Source organism: Athene noctua, chromosome 5 (assembly GCF_965140245.1).
Source record: "Athene noctua chromosome 5, bAthNoc1.hap1.1, whole genome shotgun sequence".
Classification (NCBI taxonomy): domain Eukaryota; kingdom Metazoa; phylum Chordata; class Aves; order Strigiformes; family Strigidae; genus Athene; species Athene noctua.
In genome coordinates, this window is record NC_134041.1 from 41,717,197 (window position 1) to 41,735,092 (window position 17,896).

The 17,896-nt window shown below is 36.7% G+C and overlaps 1 protein-coding gene across 25 annotated transcripts in view; it reads left to right on the forward strand.

Moving 5' to 3' along the window:
- Nucleotides 1–17,896, forward strand: part of KCNMA1 (potassium calcium-activated channel subfamily M alpha 1) — a 532,608-nt gene that overhangs the window by 503,220 nt on the left and 11,492 nt on the right. For 21 of the 25 annotated variants that reach the window (XM_074907159.1, XM_074907158.1, XM_074907156.1 and 18 more), the window contains 3 exons: nucleotides 4,603–4,716; nucleotides 7,982–8,112; nucleotides 16,502–16,696. In XM_074907159.1, the coding sequence (XP_074763260.1) occupies nucleotides 4,603–4,716; nucleotides 7,982–8,112; nucleotides 16,502–16,696 (440 nt within the window). Of the gene's footprint in view, nucleotides 1–4,602; nucleotides 4,717–5,419; nucleotides 5,504–7,981; nucleotides 8,113–16,501; nucleotides 16,697–17,896 lie in introns of all 25 variants that reach the window. The other 4 variants (XM_074907173.1, XM_074907172.1, XM_074907170.1 and 1 more) reach the window with 1 other exon arrangement.

The window sequence follows — 17,896 nt, forward strand, 5'->3', positions numbered from 1 at the left end:
TTCTGCAGAGAACTACAGGAGGCTCAAACTCCTTCAGAGCAGGTAGCTGAGATAGGGCACAGGAGTCCCTGCCTCTCAAAGCAGGAGGCCAGGAGGGAAGAAGTGGCTCCCAACTGACAGTCCTCACTGATTTTGGTCATGTTAGGAGCCCAGAGCCTGTGTTCTTCTCAGAGGCATGATCTATTTAATCCACTGTTTGTCAGCATGTTTCTTCAGAGTAGGACAAAGGCTTGCTACCTCTTGTTGAAGTCTAAACCGTTTTCTCAGTTTGATGTTATGGTGGTTATCACTATAGCCAATGGAGGTGGATTGACCCTGGCTGATAACTAAGCCCCTACCCAGTCTCTTTCTCACTTCCCCCCAGTGGGATGGAGGAGAGAAGCAGAAAGGCAAAAGTGAAAAAAACCTCATGGGTTGAGGTAAATACAGTTTAATAAGTGAGGAGAAAAAGCACAAAAAACCCCAAACCTAAGTGATGCAAAGGCAATCCACTCACCCAGTACAGCAATTTAGTACTGGATGCAGTGTGGCTGCAGGAACTGATATGATTGTGCTGCACCTTACCTCCTCCAGAAGCCCCCCACTGTTACTGTATTTCCTCGTGCAGGGACTGTGCTCAGGCTTGCACAGGCCATGTGACTTTTATTTTAGGAGTTGATCCTGCTAAGCAATTGTAGCCACAGCTCCCTCAGTTGTTTGTTGAACAAGGAGACACTGTGGTTATAAGAAGATCACGACTATCAGCCCTGTTTTGCGATTTTGATGAGCGTTAATGGAACAAGATTTGGGGACTGAAGGAGAAAATGGAATATGAAAAGGAAAATGAAAAGAGGCTGTGAGGAAAGCATGTCATTTCTAAATGAATGCTCTGTGCAGAGGAATTGAATCTTTTCACAGCTGAAAATGGATCTTAAATCTGATGCCTTAGCTTGTTTCAGCTTCTGTAACGAAATAGAGATTTCCTAATACCCTGTGACCTGAATTTCTCCCTGCTTTATGGGTGCTATTCCTTGACGTACAAACCTGTATTTTCTCAAGTCAGCATTTGATGATGGATGTCAAAGTACAGGTCATGTATTATGCATATAGCATTACCGATTTAAGGTGTTTACTCGTCAAGTTGAAGAAATTCAGAAATGTCATATTCACTGAATCTGCACAGCTGTCACTTGTAGTTTTTCATGCCTTTAAATGAAAGTTCTGATAAAGCAGGTTAGTTTTCCTGCATTTTTTTTTCCTCTCTTCTGAAGGAAAAAAATAGCCTATGTATAGAATTTACATTGCGATTTGGGTGCAGGAATGTGGCCTGAGGCTATATGATGCCTTGTGACTCCAAACATGGGCATACAAAATCCCTAAGTATTCCAATTTTCCTTTTCCTGAAAATATTCCAAGATGTTTATATTTTTTAAAAGTGAATTTGTAGAGATGTCTAAATTAAGCATGGACAAGAAAATTAAACTAAAATAGATATTTCTCACATCTTCCAAGGCTATAGGATGAAAAATATTAAAACATGAGTCTATTTTTCATTCAAGGAGAAAACAAAATCCCTTTAACATGCTTCCTGCATTTCAGACTGAATGCACTATGTGTGCAGTGTGCAATTACAGAGCTCCTTGACAGTCCATGTCTAACAGAAATGCCACATTTACTTCAATCTTCTAACACCATCCTAGGAAGAAAAATATTTAAGGGTTAGAGAGAGGTGGCTACAAATAGCCTTTGATGGAGAGTATGCGTGTGCATGCCTCTGTGTGTGTGCACATTGCAGTAAAGGGAGGGCAAGAAGGACTTATACATTTAGATGCAGTTATGCCAACTTTCTTCAATTTGCTTTTAGCTAGAAGGGAAATACTCATGTGCTCTTACTATCTGAAGAACCTGATTCACTAAAAGATGTTTTAGGGAGTGCATCCTGAGATGGGGAGAGACAAACCTTCAGGAAAAAGAGGAAAGCAGGCCTCTAGTGATGCTTCCAGCAGAACAACCTCTATGGTGCATGGGAACAAGATTAGTTTTCTCTACTCTCAGATGAGTGTATCTTGCTGCTGCCATTTTGACTTGTAATTCTGCAGAGGACCCATCTGGGTCTGCCACCTTAACTGGTCAAGGAGTCTACAGCTACTTGAGCTTTTTTTAATGTGCTCTGACAAAAGCTGTGTCTTGCCTTTCCTGTAGCATAACAGAATGCAAAATTTAAACACTGAAGCCTGCTGCACAAGGAGGTGTCACACTAATATCCACCTGTCCTCAGATAGCAGTCCCTCTATTTGGAGTCCCACTTTAATTTTCCTGCTGTTGTAAGAATGTCAGGATTACCTGCAACTCATGTCTGTTAGACTCACTTTGTGAGTTTGAGAAATCCTAGTCTCTGCAGAAGTAAGCATTCAAAGAGCCAATATGTCTATCAGTCACAGGGCCAGACTCAAGGAAACATCTGCAAACCAACACAACTTGGGAATGCAACTCACTGTCACCATGCCAGTCTTATTGAATTAGTTTCAGCATGAGTAGTATTAAATGACCGACTTAACATTGCCCACATTTCCGATTGTCTCTAAGAAATCTGCTTTCTAAAGATTTTCTGTGCACTGGTAACATCAAATAGAATTGCTTTGCTGTCTTAGGTTTGCCTATGGCGATGTTTTTGTCTTGCAAGCCTGTTGAAGATACCACGTTCACTTCTTTTCTCCTAAGGAATTTCTTCACAAACTTTTCACTCCCTTTTTACTTATCCTGTCCTTAAAATCTTCATGTTGTATCTAGCTTTCATGTGATAGTCAGAAGGAAATTCATATGGGTACCTTCTGGAGGGCTAAGTAAGTCTCTTTTCAGTGATTCTAGTTTTATTACCTATATATTCTATATGTGATATAGAAAAAACATAGGGAGAAATGAACTGAATATCAAATAAAAATTTAAATCCCATTAAATCAAGAAGTCCGAGTCTAGTGGTCCTTATAGTTTGTCTTCTTTAGGCATAGTTTAAGAGTGATGGTAATTATCACTGGAAAAGCACCATAAATCCCTCAGACAATGTAAAACTGTTACGACATGTTAACAAATACAGTTTATTTTAGAGATTTCCTGGTTTGTAGATTAGTCTCCAAACTGAAGAAAGATAAGTAGATAATATATCATCATTGATCTGCTACTGAATTTAGAAGTATGAATTCAACACAGTCAAACAGTTTCCACACTGCAAGAAGGTAGTGAAGTTATGTTAGGAATTAATTTGGGTGTGATTAATTTAGAATCAGTATATGGAGAATTCAAAACTAGTTCAGACCAGTAATGACAGAGGATCAAAAGACTGTCCCTGGATGTCAAGTGTAAAGTCAAAGAACTTGGGCATAATGTGACAAAAAATTGAATGTTTTCTCAGAAATATATGTTTTAAAGTGAGCTTGGCTCAATCAAATATTTTCCTAAAAATGCTGCCTTGATATTGGTCTACATGAAACCCTTAAGTCAAACTCTGGCTTCACCATCACTTCTGCATTAATGACATTAAATGAACATTCCTATGCTTTCTGCAGCTTTAATGGACAAGGGAGGTGGAATGCCTTAATCTCAACTATGAATTTCCAGTCCAACTGTTGCATAGGCTTTTTAACTGCCTTTTTTTCAGTACTTATAACTGAACTCCAAAAGGCTCTTCCTGGGTAGTTTTTTTAAAATAAATAAATAAATAAAATGCTTAGTGTCAAGAGCTCCATTTTAAACTGCGTAGAGAATCAGTCTGATTAATACTTTTTAGATGTGAACCTTGCTGCTCTCTAGATTTTTTTTTTCTTTGAGTGCCTGCCAATATGTTTCCTCCCACCTTTATTTCCTTTACATCCCCAAAGGTATAAAACTCTCTAGTTTCTTTTCAAGCATTCCTCTTACATACCGTTTGAAAACCTGTGTCTTCTTCCTTCCATCCTATCTTTTTTTTTTCTTAGAATGCACCCTTTCATCCCAGTATAACTATAATTGTAACACTCTTAAAAATGCATATTATGAATGATACACCTGAAATGACAAAAAAAACCCAAAACAACTTTGTGTGGGTTGTATTGCTCCTGGAAAACAGTTAGAAAATTTTAAATCCTGAATGTTGATCAAACCTAAAACCTGCTAATGGAAGCAATTTGTTCCTTGTGGTTGTACTACTGTTTACAAAAAATACTCTTTAAAATGTTAATTGAGGTTTAAGGAAAGGGGTTTTTTTTCAGATTTATTTGAGATACTAAGAGGACAAAAATTAAACCTCTCTAACCTGAAGTCTTTAGGTGTTTATTTATATTTAAGTAAGCAATACTCTTCCCATTTTGCATGTTTGGATGCAAAGGCTACCTAGGATAACAAAATAAATTTCATTTTCTCCATTATCTACCAAATATCTTACAGTAGAAATGACCTGCATATTTGTGAATGATTATGCTTTTAAGAAATAATTGTTGAAAATTAATTCTTTTTTTTTTTAAATGACAATTTTTTTTTACTATTCTTTTCTGGGGAAAAAAATGAATAGAGAATTCCCTGATGGTGGGGACTTTTGTATAATTTGTGCCATGTAAACTTTTTTTTTTCTTTTTTTTTGTTTTCTTTTAGGCTTTACACCCCCTGGGATGGATAGGTCATCTCCAGACAACAGTCCAGTCCATGGCCTGTTACGTCAACCCTCGATTACAACAGGAGCCAACATCCCTATTATAACAGAGCTAGGTAAGGAAAGCTAAAGTTTATCCTTTCATGTACGTTCCCATATCTTTTTCCCAATTCCCTTGTTATGCAGTCTCAGGAAAATTACCTATACTGTATGTTAGAGTGCTATGTTTTCTCTTCTGATAACTGTTTTGAATTGCTCTCTCTAAAGAAAGATTAGTAACAGTTGTTTCCCTTTATTTGAGTAACTGAAATATATTTCTCTTTCCTTTGAGTTTTCTCCATTTTGTTAAATAAACACTCTATCAAACAAGATGCTTTTTACATAGTGTAACAAATAAGCAGGGGTCTTTGGGCTAAGGTTAGAAAAGAAAAAATCACAGTAAGTATGAGCAGACATTTCCTGTTAATTTCATCAATAGTAAGAGGCCATTTGTTTATTTCTTCATGATCCAGAACTGTTTAATCATGTGTAACCAAACTCTGTATAATAATATGAGACATTTTACTCCTGAGAATATGATGATGGTAGGTAACCAGGCTCTGATTTCCACTCTAGCTGTGGGTATTTATGTTGTCAAGTGGTGTGATGTGAAGTGCAGAAGCTGTTCTGTTTTTTTCATGGCAAATACAAACTTGATTTGTGGTCCTTTGTCCTTTTATTTCTTTTTTCAGTTTTATTTTTTAGAGCCTTACTTGTCTTTTTCCCTTACTTTATTCTCTTTCTGTACTTTCTTTTCCCCCTAAATACTTTACTTATTAGCTAAGCCTGGCAAACTTCTGCCTTTGGTTTCAATCAGTCAGGAAAAAAACAGTGGAACCCACATTCTAATGATAACTGAACTGGGTAAGAAGTGCCTTTTTCCTTCACATCACTGTCTTACTTTCTGTTGTTGTTGTTCTTACTGTCATCAGCTTTTTCTTTATTTATCTGGCTGTATCAGAGGGGCTACCCTCATAGCACTGCTTTGAATGTGTTTTATTTGTGGTTCTGGTTGAAATTGACTGTCTCGTTCTGGCCTTTCTTAATGATTTTTTTTTTCACGCAGCATCAGTAAACCTTTGATCACACTCGCCTGACCTGCCGGCTGTTTTCATAGCACCTTCTCACCAATTCATTTTCTTTGGCCTGGGTCCCCACCTCCCGGGCCTTTCCTCCCCCCACCAATTTTTCTCTCCTTTTCTCTCTCTCTTTCTCTTGCTCTTTCTCTTCTTGTTATTTCAGCCTGTTGTCAATTTGCTGAACATGCCTTAGCGGTTCTCACAGGAAATCCAAGAAGAAATAAAAGATACCAGAAAAAACAAAACAAAAAAAAAACCCACCACAAACAAACAGCATCATACTTTCCCTTAAGCTACTTGGTTTTTTATTTTGCAGAGTAGGACTTTTCTCAGAAGCTCAGGTTTTGAAGCTGTAAAACAGCAGCCAAGCTTCTGCGGTGCTCTCTTTCAATAGAGCTCTCACCAGCTTTTGCAAGCAGTATTTGATGAGCATTTCCTATGGTGCAGCACCACACATTGAGCCTACCTCACCTAGTCCAGAGGCTTTTTGTAGAAATCCTATCATGCTAACTTGCATCAGGATGATAAACATATGGAGGAAAAACCACACTTGCAGAATTCATGTTAGATTTGTTGTACCTTGGAAACTGACACCATGCACGGCTAGCAAGGTGGTGTCAAAGTCAGATATTAGTCTGCCAGATGTAAGTGGAAAAAGAATACTATTGTCAATAGTGCTTGCTCTCAACTAGCAAATTAAACTAAGGCACAAGCTCTTCAAAAAGTACATTTTGAAATGATACATCAGGCTTTCAAGTACTATTTTGCTCAAGAATCTGGAGAATAAATTGAGAGCCATTGTACAAAGAAAGAATATTGTGGATATTGGTGTTTGCTAGGATGAAATTCTTCTGACTCCCAGGGCAGAGCACTTCTCTGCTTATAACACTGAGGTGTTATGTTTTCATAGTTACATCAGGGAGTGGGAAGGCAGGATTTTTAAATCTTACTTCAGCTCAGGTACTGGCTGAATGATCATGCCTCAACAGGGCTCTCAATGGAGGATAACAATTCTCATCTCTTTCAGGCAGGTGTTGTGAGACTTCATCTATAGTTATGTTTTGCAAGCTAAGCATGGCAAGCATAGTAGTATATACAGGTTGGAAGAAGAGTGGATGGAAAATGAAACTATATAGGAAGCAAGATCAGAACAGCAAGCAGAATTTCTAACCTAAGAAGTCCAGAGCCAAAACCCAATCAAGTTAACGCAACTCTTACGTTGTTTTCAAAGCTCACTGGGTTGATTCAGGAGATGCATTTCACATGGGGATTAGGGACATTGTCAATGTGTACAGTTTCAAATGCTGAAAAAGTTTTAATTTCCCTTCCTTGCATGGGAACTGAAATTAATTTGTCATTTAGTAAGTCATTTAGTAAGTTAAAGCGTATTTTGATGGCATAGCTAAGCATTAGTCAGAGGAGGACTAATATGGAAATGAAGTCCTTCATGAGATATGATCCACTTAATACACTGATCTCAAGGAAACTATTTTTAGTGGAATGAGGTGGAAGCAGAGAACTTAACTGTGACAATGAAATGCCAGAGAAAGTCTAAATGACAAATATTACTTTATTTGGGCTTTTTCTTTAAAACAGCCTGATGCAGATTCTTCTTCACACTGGCTAATACAGAATTTGTGGCTAAGGAAGTGAAGTTATGGAGACAAATATTTGAACAAAAGGCCGTGCGCTGCAAGAGAATAGCTGGAGTATTGCTCATTCATTCAGATAGATGCATGTTAAAAGGACAGTTTATCCTCTTTAGAGCTGTAAGTGCATTAACACCACTCCAGTAAGAATCACAGCAGCACGTCTAACAGATGCCTGTGGGCTATATCAGAGTTTTATGGACAGCCTTTATTTTACAGTGGCGTTCTGTCTTGGTATCTTGTAATAACATTTCACTGTACATGCATACAGCCTCACCTGACCAATACCAAGATTGTTTCAATATATAAAAGAGCATCATGTATGTCATTTTGAGTGCAGGCAGCTGGTGCCACGGAGCTACTTTTACAACAAAGTGATAGTCACCTCTCAAAAGTGAGAGTGTCACCTCTTACAAGCAAGATAATGATCAACAGATATTTTTAAATGCACATTTTCACATCCATCTTGATTTCATTTTCAGTGACATCAAAGACACAAGTCTGTGTTTCCAGACATGCCGTTTCTTTTTCTTTCTGACTGTCTAATGTGTAAGGTCACATGCTGGTGACCCAGAAACACCTTGTGATTTTATTATTATTATTATTATTTTCAGTAAATGATTCAAATGTTCAGTTCTTGGACCAAGATGATGATGATGATCCAGACACAGAATTGTATCTCACGCAGCCCTTTGCATGTGGAACCGCATTTGCTGTCAGTGTGCTGGACTCTCTCATGAGCGCAGTAAGCAAACAAAACCTTTTTCATTCCCTTCCATCAGACTTATCATGAAAGAGGATAAAAGCGTAGTCCCTTTTCCACGGGTAGTCAGGAGTAGACACTTTTCTCTTAGATGTCAAGAGACTTTCAGACCTAAATTAGGTTATTTTTTAGTTGGACACAGAGACCTTAAAACAACTGAGATATCTAGGACTACCATAAGTCCAGAGTTTTAAAAGCAAAGAGTCTCATGTCAGGCTTTAAGGATAATAATTTCAAAAAAATATTGTATCTCCCTCCTGAAACCCAGACCCAAATTCAGTGTGTCGGTCCCTATGCTCGCTGTTTATGTCAGACAGCATCAACCATGTTTTAAGCTTTTAATTTTCTTAGCCATGAACAATGCTCTGAGTATGAGCACTGGGGGACACTGACAGAACTATACGAAAGGCATCACATGAACTCTACTTGTGTGAAGAGAGGTCATCATCTCTTTTTCACATGAGTTGTTTTGTGAATCAAAACATAAGTGCATGCCAGAAACTACAGATGATGGCCTTTGGTTATGTCTACATTAGGGTTTTTGGTCATAGTCATAGTATTGTTTTGAAGCAAACACCTTGGTCATACTTCATTTCATCCTCCCTTGCTTCATACTGGCTGTTTATTCAGACCAGTCTTGCTCTGTGTGAGCTGCATGTCTTTCAGAGTGACCTTAAGCTCTGCTGGATGAAGCAAAGACATAACCTTTTTCAAATCTGAGCAGTCTTTCTGAGCTCCCCATGGAATAAAGTTCTATAGTGCTGGGAATCATCTGTTATAAACACCAAGTAATATTAGAAATGAGCAAATGGATTTCCTTAAAGGAGCCAAATGTGACCTTCCCTAAACTCAGTATGAAGCTTTTTGCTTTAAAGAAAAATGCACAGTGATCCGGATTAGTTAATATTTTATTCACATTTCATATTTATATGTCTGTATTTCATATTTTTATTCCCTGATTTGTTCCTCATATGTTCCATCCACAGATTAATAATATCACTCTACACTGTTAACATTATATTCTAATGCAGCCTAGGAGTTTGCAATAAACTCTGAAAATACTTGTTTTGAAAGTTATTTGCCATATTTTGCAGAGGCGACAAATTCAGAGCACACTTAAAGTCTGTACCTCTGTACCTTCTCTAATTAAAATCTCTATGTATTTTCACATTATAAATGGGAATAATTTAGCATTAAGGCTCCAAATTGTTATGGCAAGAGCTGTGTATCTACTCACATGATTATCTAAATCAGTGTCCCAGAATTAACTGTTTAGTAGGGCACTTCCAGAATCATGGGAAAAGGAGGGTTAATTCTTCTGATTGCCACTGGCATCACCACAAAAGAGAGCAAAATGTTGTGGACACTATTGCTGTCTTGTGCAAAGGTATGTCATGTAAATAATAATGAAGCAATAAGAAACACATGGACCATGACTGTTCAGAAATTTTTACTTGGAACTCATCATATAATCCTCACAATATTTTTAGTTATTGCTAGCTTTTATTAACTTACGGTTTTTGACAACATGCCTCTCTGCTTCTGCAATTCCTTTCTTCAAGAGTCTTTTTTTCAAACATTTTCACATCTAAGTGGTCATATTATATGTCAGGGACAGTGCAGCCTGAAGCCAGAGAAGTAAATGTGATAACAAGAGCAGAAGAGTCTAACTTAGGAAAAATACTGATCAAGAAGACAAGCCAAGGATTCAGTCACTTAGAATTGTTCACCATCCTGTCTTTCCTTTCACCCCTTTGCTGACCGGTGGCAGCATTATTTCCTCTTTTATTCCTCAAAGGCCTAGTAAAGAGTTTGAAAAGTACAATTCCTCCTGACCCTTCAGAAAGTGTAAGATGTGTGAGATGTTTTCCCTTCACTATCCCTGTTCTCATGGGAAGGATGTATTCTCCTTTCACTTCTTCTCCAAGGAAAAGAGCGTCTCACAATCTAATCTACTTGCAGTATATTATCTCTTGGTTTGTTGGGGTTTTTTTTATTTCTAGAGTACACTTGTTTTTAGGGACCAGCTTCTATTTCTTCTGTCTTACTTCAAGCCAGTACTGGCAAACTAAACCCAAAATCCTAACTAAATGGTGAGATCTACAGTCATCCTTTCATCCTATTAATTGCACAGGAATTCTGTAACAAGGAAGTAATTCACACTGTGCTGGCCTGTACCAGCTCACTTTGAGACAAGGATATAGCTCACTATTAGATCCATTTAATGATTCAGGATTTTTTATTGCTTGATTTTTATAGAAAAGTTCCAATTTATGATCTCTGTTGATATCTCTGGAAGGCAAATTCCTTGTATGGTCTACAATACAAACATACAATGTATGAACTGCTCCATTAATATTGAATGTCTTCTCACAGTAGTGCGGTTTTGTAGTAAAACAGGTATAAGAAAGATTAGAGAGTAGAATAAAACCCACACATGCTGTATTCTTTCTGACCTGCAGGTAATTTGAAGCATACATATATATATATATATATATATAAAGAGGTACAAAATATATTTAAAATAATTTGTTAAAGTATTCAGTTATTGAATAGTGATAATTCAATAGTATTTATCAGCATTGAATTAATATTTTATTTTATATAATTTTATTAATATAAAAGTAGTGGACTAAACCCTGCTCATACAGATTAGAAAATGTGTTGTCACTTTCTTATTCAAATCTGAATGCTGAAGTTCATTACGTTCTGCTAGTTTAGCATTATTTCCTATAAAATGACATATTAGATATTTTAGATTTGAAATTGTCTGTTATTTTCTTACTTCAAAGATAAAAGGTTTAATGAAGTTTACCTTTCAAAATGCTATCTACAGGCTATCTACACACAGTTTGCCCTCTGCTGCAAAGGCAATATATTCCACAAGCCTGTGGTTCACAGTGTGGTAGTTTGAAGATCATTGCTCAGAAGACAATAATGAGCTCAAAAACTGCATTGTCTTTTTTATGAGTTGGTAACAGTGGTCTCTCCAGGCTTCAGTTAAAGTGCATTATTGTACTCTGTGAAGACTCTAGGCATGGTTCATGTTTTAAGTGTGGCAGTGGCTATTGTTAAATCATGCCAGCTAATCATTATTATGTCTTTGAAGAGACATCTACTGCCATCAGAGACTTGAATGATATATTAATATTTGTTTTGTCATAACATATGCAAGCCCAGGGAAAGAATATATGTAGCCTGTCAGTCTCAAGGTGGCGCTGCTCCTGAAAAGCAAAGCACATGCTCATGTGCTCTCAGCCAAATTGAATGTGGCTAAAAACCATGGGATTGGCAGCACCTTTTAGATAATGTAGATGTTTTGTAAAAATATTATCTTCAGCTGTAAGAAAGTTACATGACACAGGATAGCTTAAGAGAAGCAAATTTTTGAGAAGTACTTTTCCCTTTTCTGGGTCTTGTTGAGATATTCCAGAAAATCTTGTGCATGCAAGGAAACCAGTTTTATCAACACGTAGTACCTTCAAAGGTTTCAACAGCTGGCCTGAGAGCCAGAGCTTCTCTGTTACTCCTTTTGGTGCTGAAGATATGAGAACTACAAAAGTTCTGGCAGGTTGCATCCCTCCCATACATACTGCTGACAGTAGACTTGATACACTGTCCAAGTGGTACCGTTAGAGGCAAGGATCTCTAGGAACAGATTATACCATTTAACATTCAATATCCTGGAATTTATTTCCTTCTTCTAGAACTTCATGTCTTGATTTTTGTTCTATAATACTAAATTCTACTTTTTCCTCATATAAACAAAAGCACAGAATGGAAGACAATGGTTAAAACAGTTAAAAATAACTTTTATACTGCTTACTCAGGAGTTCTCCCTCAGGGATCCTCAAAGTCTTATTTACACAGAAAATAAACTTTTCTAATCTATGTCATGGGCATTTTGAAACGCAAGACTATTTTTTATGCAAGTCTATTCAGGGGATTAGCAAGCAGCATCTTGTAACCCAGTGTCCCAAACTTCTTTAAATTTGGACAATATTTTGAGAGTCAGTAGACTTTTTCAGACTGTGAAACACTATTATTTTTCTGCTGTTGATTCTGTCTCAGAGGCCTTTTTATTTTTGTTACAATTTACTGATGTTAGCTCAGTCATTCCTCAGATTTCGATATATCTTATTCATTGAACAAGATTCCTCAAACTGAAAAAGTAAAGCAAGTTAAAATATTTGTTTGAGAGCAGTGTTAAAAACTGGAGGAGTCTTCTTAAAAGAAATCCATATAAAAACACTAGAAAACACAAAAAAAATGGCAGATATTACTTGGAAAATGACAATTTTTGAGTAATTTTAAATGAAAGGCAAAGTGCTATTAAAGCAATGTTATTAAAAGATGTGCTAATTTTCAGTTAAATTTTCTGTAAAAGACCAATTAGTTTAAAAGGCTTGACAGCATTAACTTCAAAACATAAGCACTCTGGTAATTATACTTTAAAAAATGATTCAACAAACGGGAAGGCATGCCTGAAATGTTTGAAAGAGCTGCACTACAGTTCTGGAACATAGGCTAGGTGGCACTACTAGCTCAGATATCTATGTCGGAATTTCCTTGCTATTTACCTAGTTTCGGTGTCTATGATGCATTCATTTCCTTTTTTCTGTGTTTAGACTACATCTATTTAATGTTCTCAATCTGGATGACAATTATAGGGATGTCATACAGATGTCCAGTGTGTGTTCAGTTAACGGCAGTAGCAAACAAGTATTTCTTCAGTTATGATTTTACAGTCAACAAAAGGGATTCACTACCATCACTGGAAAGTGTCTTGTTACTTTTAAGTACAGCACCACCTTTCCAAAGACATTCTGTAGATCAGTTTCTTATAAGTACTGGCATATCCAGGCCATGCACCCTCCCACTGAGCAAGTAGAAGATCACTCTGAAATTAATTTCAGTGTATTACTATTCCAAAGGAAATGGATATCAGCTACTTCAGCTTTTCAGTGTCCCGCAGTACGAAAGAGGTAATGAGAGGAGTCTGATTTTTGTGAGAGTTGAAAGCATGGACAGACAGGTTTGTCTTGAGGAGTGTGAAATATATTAGTACAGGAGAAAGCAACCCTGTTTAGCAGAAGGTGACAAGTTACAGCTTCCTATTCACCCATCCTTTCTTAGTTATGGTTGGGCATTTTCTGATGGTTGCAATGCCAGAGCAGTCTGCCTTGAAAGTTGGAATCTTTTCACTCATTGATGGCAAAAACCACAAAACCCATCACTTGGCCATGCTCATCCATCTGATTAAATGGTGACATCCACATTGGTCATGGCGTGAAACCCAAATTAAGCCATTGTTCCAAGATAAATGTTGCCTCCTTTGCTAATAAGTGTCTTAGCTTCGCTTTAACATTTGTCTAGCAGTGGGAGGCCTTTCTCCAGTGACAGCGTTCTGTTCCATGGAGAATAGACCTGATTCTTTTCTCATTTGCATCAGTTTCATAGTAGTGTATGGCTCCCAGAGTTAACTCCAGTTGGCACATAAGTCAGAATCGGGCCCATTACTTCTTAATTGCACTGGTGTTGGTGTAGAGGGTGATTATTTTATTTTGTTCTCTTTTATTTGTATTAATGAATTTGTGACAGGTGCCTGACTTCATACATTATTTTACCAATGCTTTTATTTCTCAGTTTAGTATGAGATCTGTAGTAAAAGGAGCAATATGGCCACAGTATAATTTCTTAGTAGATCATGCTCTAGTGAGCTACAACTGAATTTACAATAAGGGGTCATTGTGCACTTGCACAGTACAAAATGCAGATGAGCTAAGAGAATATATAATGTTTAAATTTTGGATTCTGGATATAGTTGCTCTAATTTGAATTACAGAGAGAGAGTTTGAAACCAGCAAAGGCTGGCCTAATGATACCTCCTAAAGAGTAATAAAATTATTAGTACAATTTTTGCATGTTTTACCAATCCCTGCAACTCAGCAGTCTACACAAACAGGCTATTTTACACAGAGAGCAGCATCCATCAGGGTTAAAGCAGGTGAACATTTCTTACCATAGTTGGCCTCATTGTAAACCAGACCTGACAAATCTACCAATAAAGTATATGCTTTACTTTTGTTTCATGTTCTTCTATCTTGACTTAGAGATGTAACACTGATAATAGAATTTTTGAATAATACTATGTATCACTACTTAAAGAAGAAAAGGGAGTCAAAAATGCTGAATTAAAGTGGGGAAGGCATAAGAAAAGACACTATTGCTGAAAATGGTATGCTTCTGTGAAGATAAGTGCTTAAAGTGCCATACAGAATATGTTGAAGCACATTTTTACTAAAAGGGCTTTTTCAGCTTCTACAATTGCAGTGCCTCCAACCTCTAGATGTGGCAGTATTTGGCTTTATATCCATGAAACTGGTGTCAAGTGACACTGTTGCCTAACTGCAGGAGGAAGAGAATTGTGCCAATTATTTTAGTTCTGAGTGGTATATAGTATACCAAATGATAAGAAAAGAGACTAAAATTAATGCCATTTTTTTTTATTCTGAGTACTTCCATGTTGGAAAGGTATAACACAGTGGGAAGAGTTGCCAAAGAGGGCAACTCTGATTCTCACCTCAGGGACATCAAGGAAGAAATAACTGAAGAATAAACAATCATGCCTGAATGTCTTCTCTCTCTCACTACAGCAATTCCTACTAAACATCATGTAATCACTCCAGACTTCCATTCCTGCAAGGGGTCACATTGATTTTTCTATATGTTAAGAAAGGTTTGAGTGCCTCCACATATGTAAGAGCTGGTTTGAGATTAGCTGTTGATTTAGGCTAACTGAATCTTCCTGAACCCCTGTTAATGACAGACAACTCTTTACAGTACACTTTGTATTCAAAATATGTAGTGCCTTACCAAAGCTAATTTAAAATAATTGGAGTTGATGGGATGCAAATATTTAACTTTAGGGCATGTATAACGATAACAGTATGTTCCTCTCAATTTAATCAACAGGTGAATGGTATATATGCCTATATAAATAAGCAGAGAAGCTTGAAGTTATGAAACTTTAGTGTAACTGTGAAAAACGTTGCTGCATAGAATTAATTTTCTTCTGTTTTATCTGTCATCTCAAGTGAACAATAAAACTGAAGTTTCATTATACAAAGAAAGAATATCAAAGTAACATGGATAGGAAGCCAGTTCTGCTTTTTGATCTCAGGATAAAATATTTCAACCTGTACCTCAGTTTACCCATGTATTAAATACAGTTACTTTATTTGGATAGAGCAATGAATTTCATTTAAAAGTATTATTTTAAAAGTATTATCTTTGGATAACAAGCAGTGTTTGGAAATTCAGTATTCATTTTCACTTGATTGGATTACAGACAATTTTTCCAAGTCCTAAATTCAATAAAAGTCACAAATCTAGTAATAGAATTCACAATTCCAGTAATGTCTATCCTGTGTACTCTACAGTGAGCTCATTTTCTTCTTGTATGTCCCCCATGCTTGCAACACTTCTGAAAACATGGATATTAGTGACATTGTAAGTGATGGGGACTCTTATTTTTGTTCAACATTACTTTTCACCCAGTACATTGCATTGCAGAGTATCTCTGAACTATACCAGTATACTTTTAAGAGAACTTGAAAGTCATTCATCTGGCATTAAATTAATATTTAAATACCCATTGTTTGCCTGACAGACCAGCAATGCTACAGATGCTGGCAAAATGTCAGTATGGAGTAAATCTTCCCTAATAAACCACACTTACCCTATACCCTAGAGTTTTTTAAAAGGACCACCAGGATCCTAAACTCATCATACATTTATCTGGAATGAATTCAAGATGTTTAATTGATACATGCTTATGTCTGAACACTGTCAAGTCTCGTAATAAGATGTTTAGTACAATACACTGGTTAGACTGCTAGAGTCCAGCCACAGTAATAAGTAATGACATTTGCAGCACAAAGGCAGCTCCCCAACGAATTGGTGACAAGAGTAAAAAGGCAATCTAGCTTGTGTAAGCTTTAAATGTGGTCTGAATTTTACAATTACATGTCCTAAAGCCCATTATTAGACATGAAGGCGATAAGAAGGAAAGCAGTCATTGCATCACTACTAACACCAATTATAGGAAACATAAATCATTCAAATTTTTGTACTTTAATAAAAATCGGCCTGAATTGGTGTTTTAAAGGAAGGATATAGTATAGGAGTCTAATGGGATAAAAGAAAATAGAGTAATTGGAGGCTGCTGTCTTTTCACTTCCTATATAAAATTATTTGAAGAGACAGCCAAGAACTTTAAACAGCAGAAACCCAGAAAAGTTGTAATTTGGATGTCTTCAGTTGTGACTTTAATGGTGTTTGCTTAAAGAGCTTTCTTTTATCTCTGCAGACATACTTCAATGACAATATCCTCACACTGATACGGACATTGGTAACAGGAGGAGCCACACCAGAGCTCGAAGCACTGATTGCCGAGGAAAACGCATTGAGAGGAGGTTACAGCACACCCCAGACACTTGCAAACAGGGACAGGTGTCGAGTTGCTCAGTTGGCTTTGTATGATGGGCCATTTGCAGACCTAGGGGTAAGATCATGAAGGAAATGTAGGACCAAGGCTGGTTTGCAGTCTATTTGTTTTCTCTCAGACTGAATTATAAAGCTATCTTAATTGGCGTGTAATTTCCATTATTTAATTTAATACAGCTTTTGGATCATTTGACAATTTACAGCACAGGATGACAGGTTTGCTTTTACCCTTTTCAAGAAGCTATATGACTTCTCAGACTCCTTGTCTTGGATATTTCATACAGAAAATCCCGTGGCTCTTCTTAGTTGTCAGCTAAAGAGATGCATGAGCTCACTCTATTCTTAACAATAATCCATTGTAAACATGACCAATATGTATACCTTTGTTGGGCTTTGATAAGCTTATTTAGTCTTTCCATGGAGCTTCCATACTTAAAATATGCTTCCTTGCTTAACATACACTTATTAGCTTGAAAACAAAGCTATAAGGTTTTTCTCTTATTTCTGGATGAACTAAAATTCTTGGGAAATCCTAATTTTCTGACATTTTGACTCCACTAAAACCCCAAACCATATAAACAAGCCATTTTTAGAAAACGGTACATTTGGATAAAGCAGTATCTAGAAATGTTTTCTGGACCAAATCTTGTAATCTTGGGGTGAATTCCAAAGCACCCACTTCGCTTTGCTGATGATGTAGGATTTGGTATTTCTTAAATTATTCTTGTGTTCACCAGCTCTGTTCAAAAACAATGGAGCAACTTTCTTCACAGAAATGACAGAGAATCCCAGTTTAAGGATTAAGGGCGATGAAAGTACACAGACAGAAGTAAACAGACTTTCAGTTCATGTAGAAGTACATTCACAGTTGAGACTAACAGCTCATCAGAACACTTGGGCATACGGCGTAACATTTTCACAAATAAAACAAGCAGTACAATCCTTCAAATGCTATTTGCCAAAGCCTCAATTGCTCTACATCAGTGAAGGCAGACAGAATGCATTAACACTCATCATTACTTAAGAATCAAAATTTTAGATATACAAATTATGAAATAGAAACGGTTTTTTGTTAATCAAAATATTTATATTGTTTATGAAAAATGGAATATATTTCATCATTGTTTTATAGTAGGAAATATCTTACTGTCCTTTTAACCCCTCAGAAATCAGATTTCTATTGTGCTTCCCAGTGAATTTATTTGTCTAGGTGACAGTATGGCTACTGCCAAAAAAGGGTCAAAAATACTAACAGTTT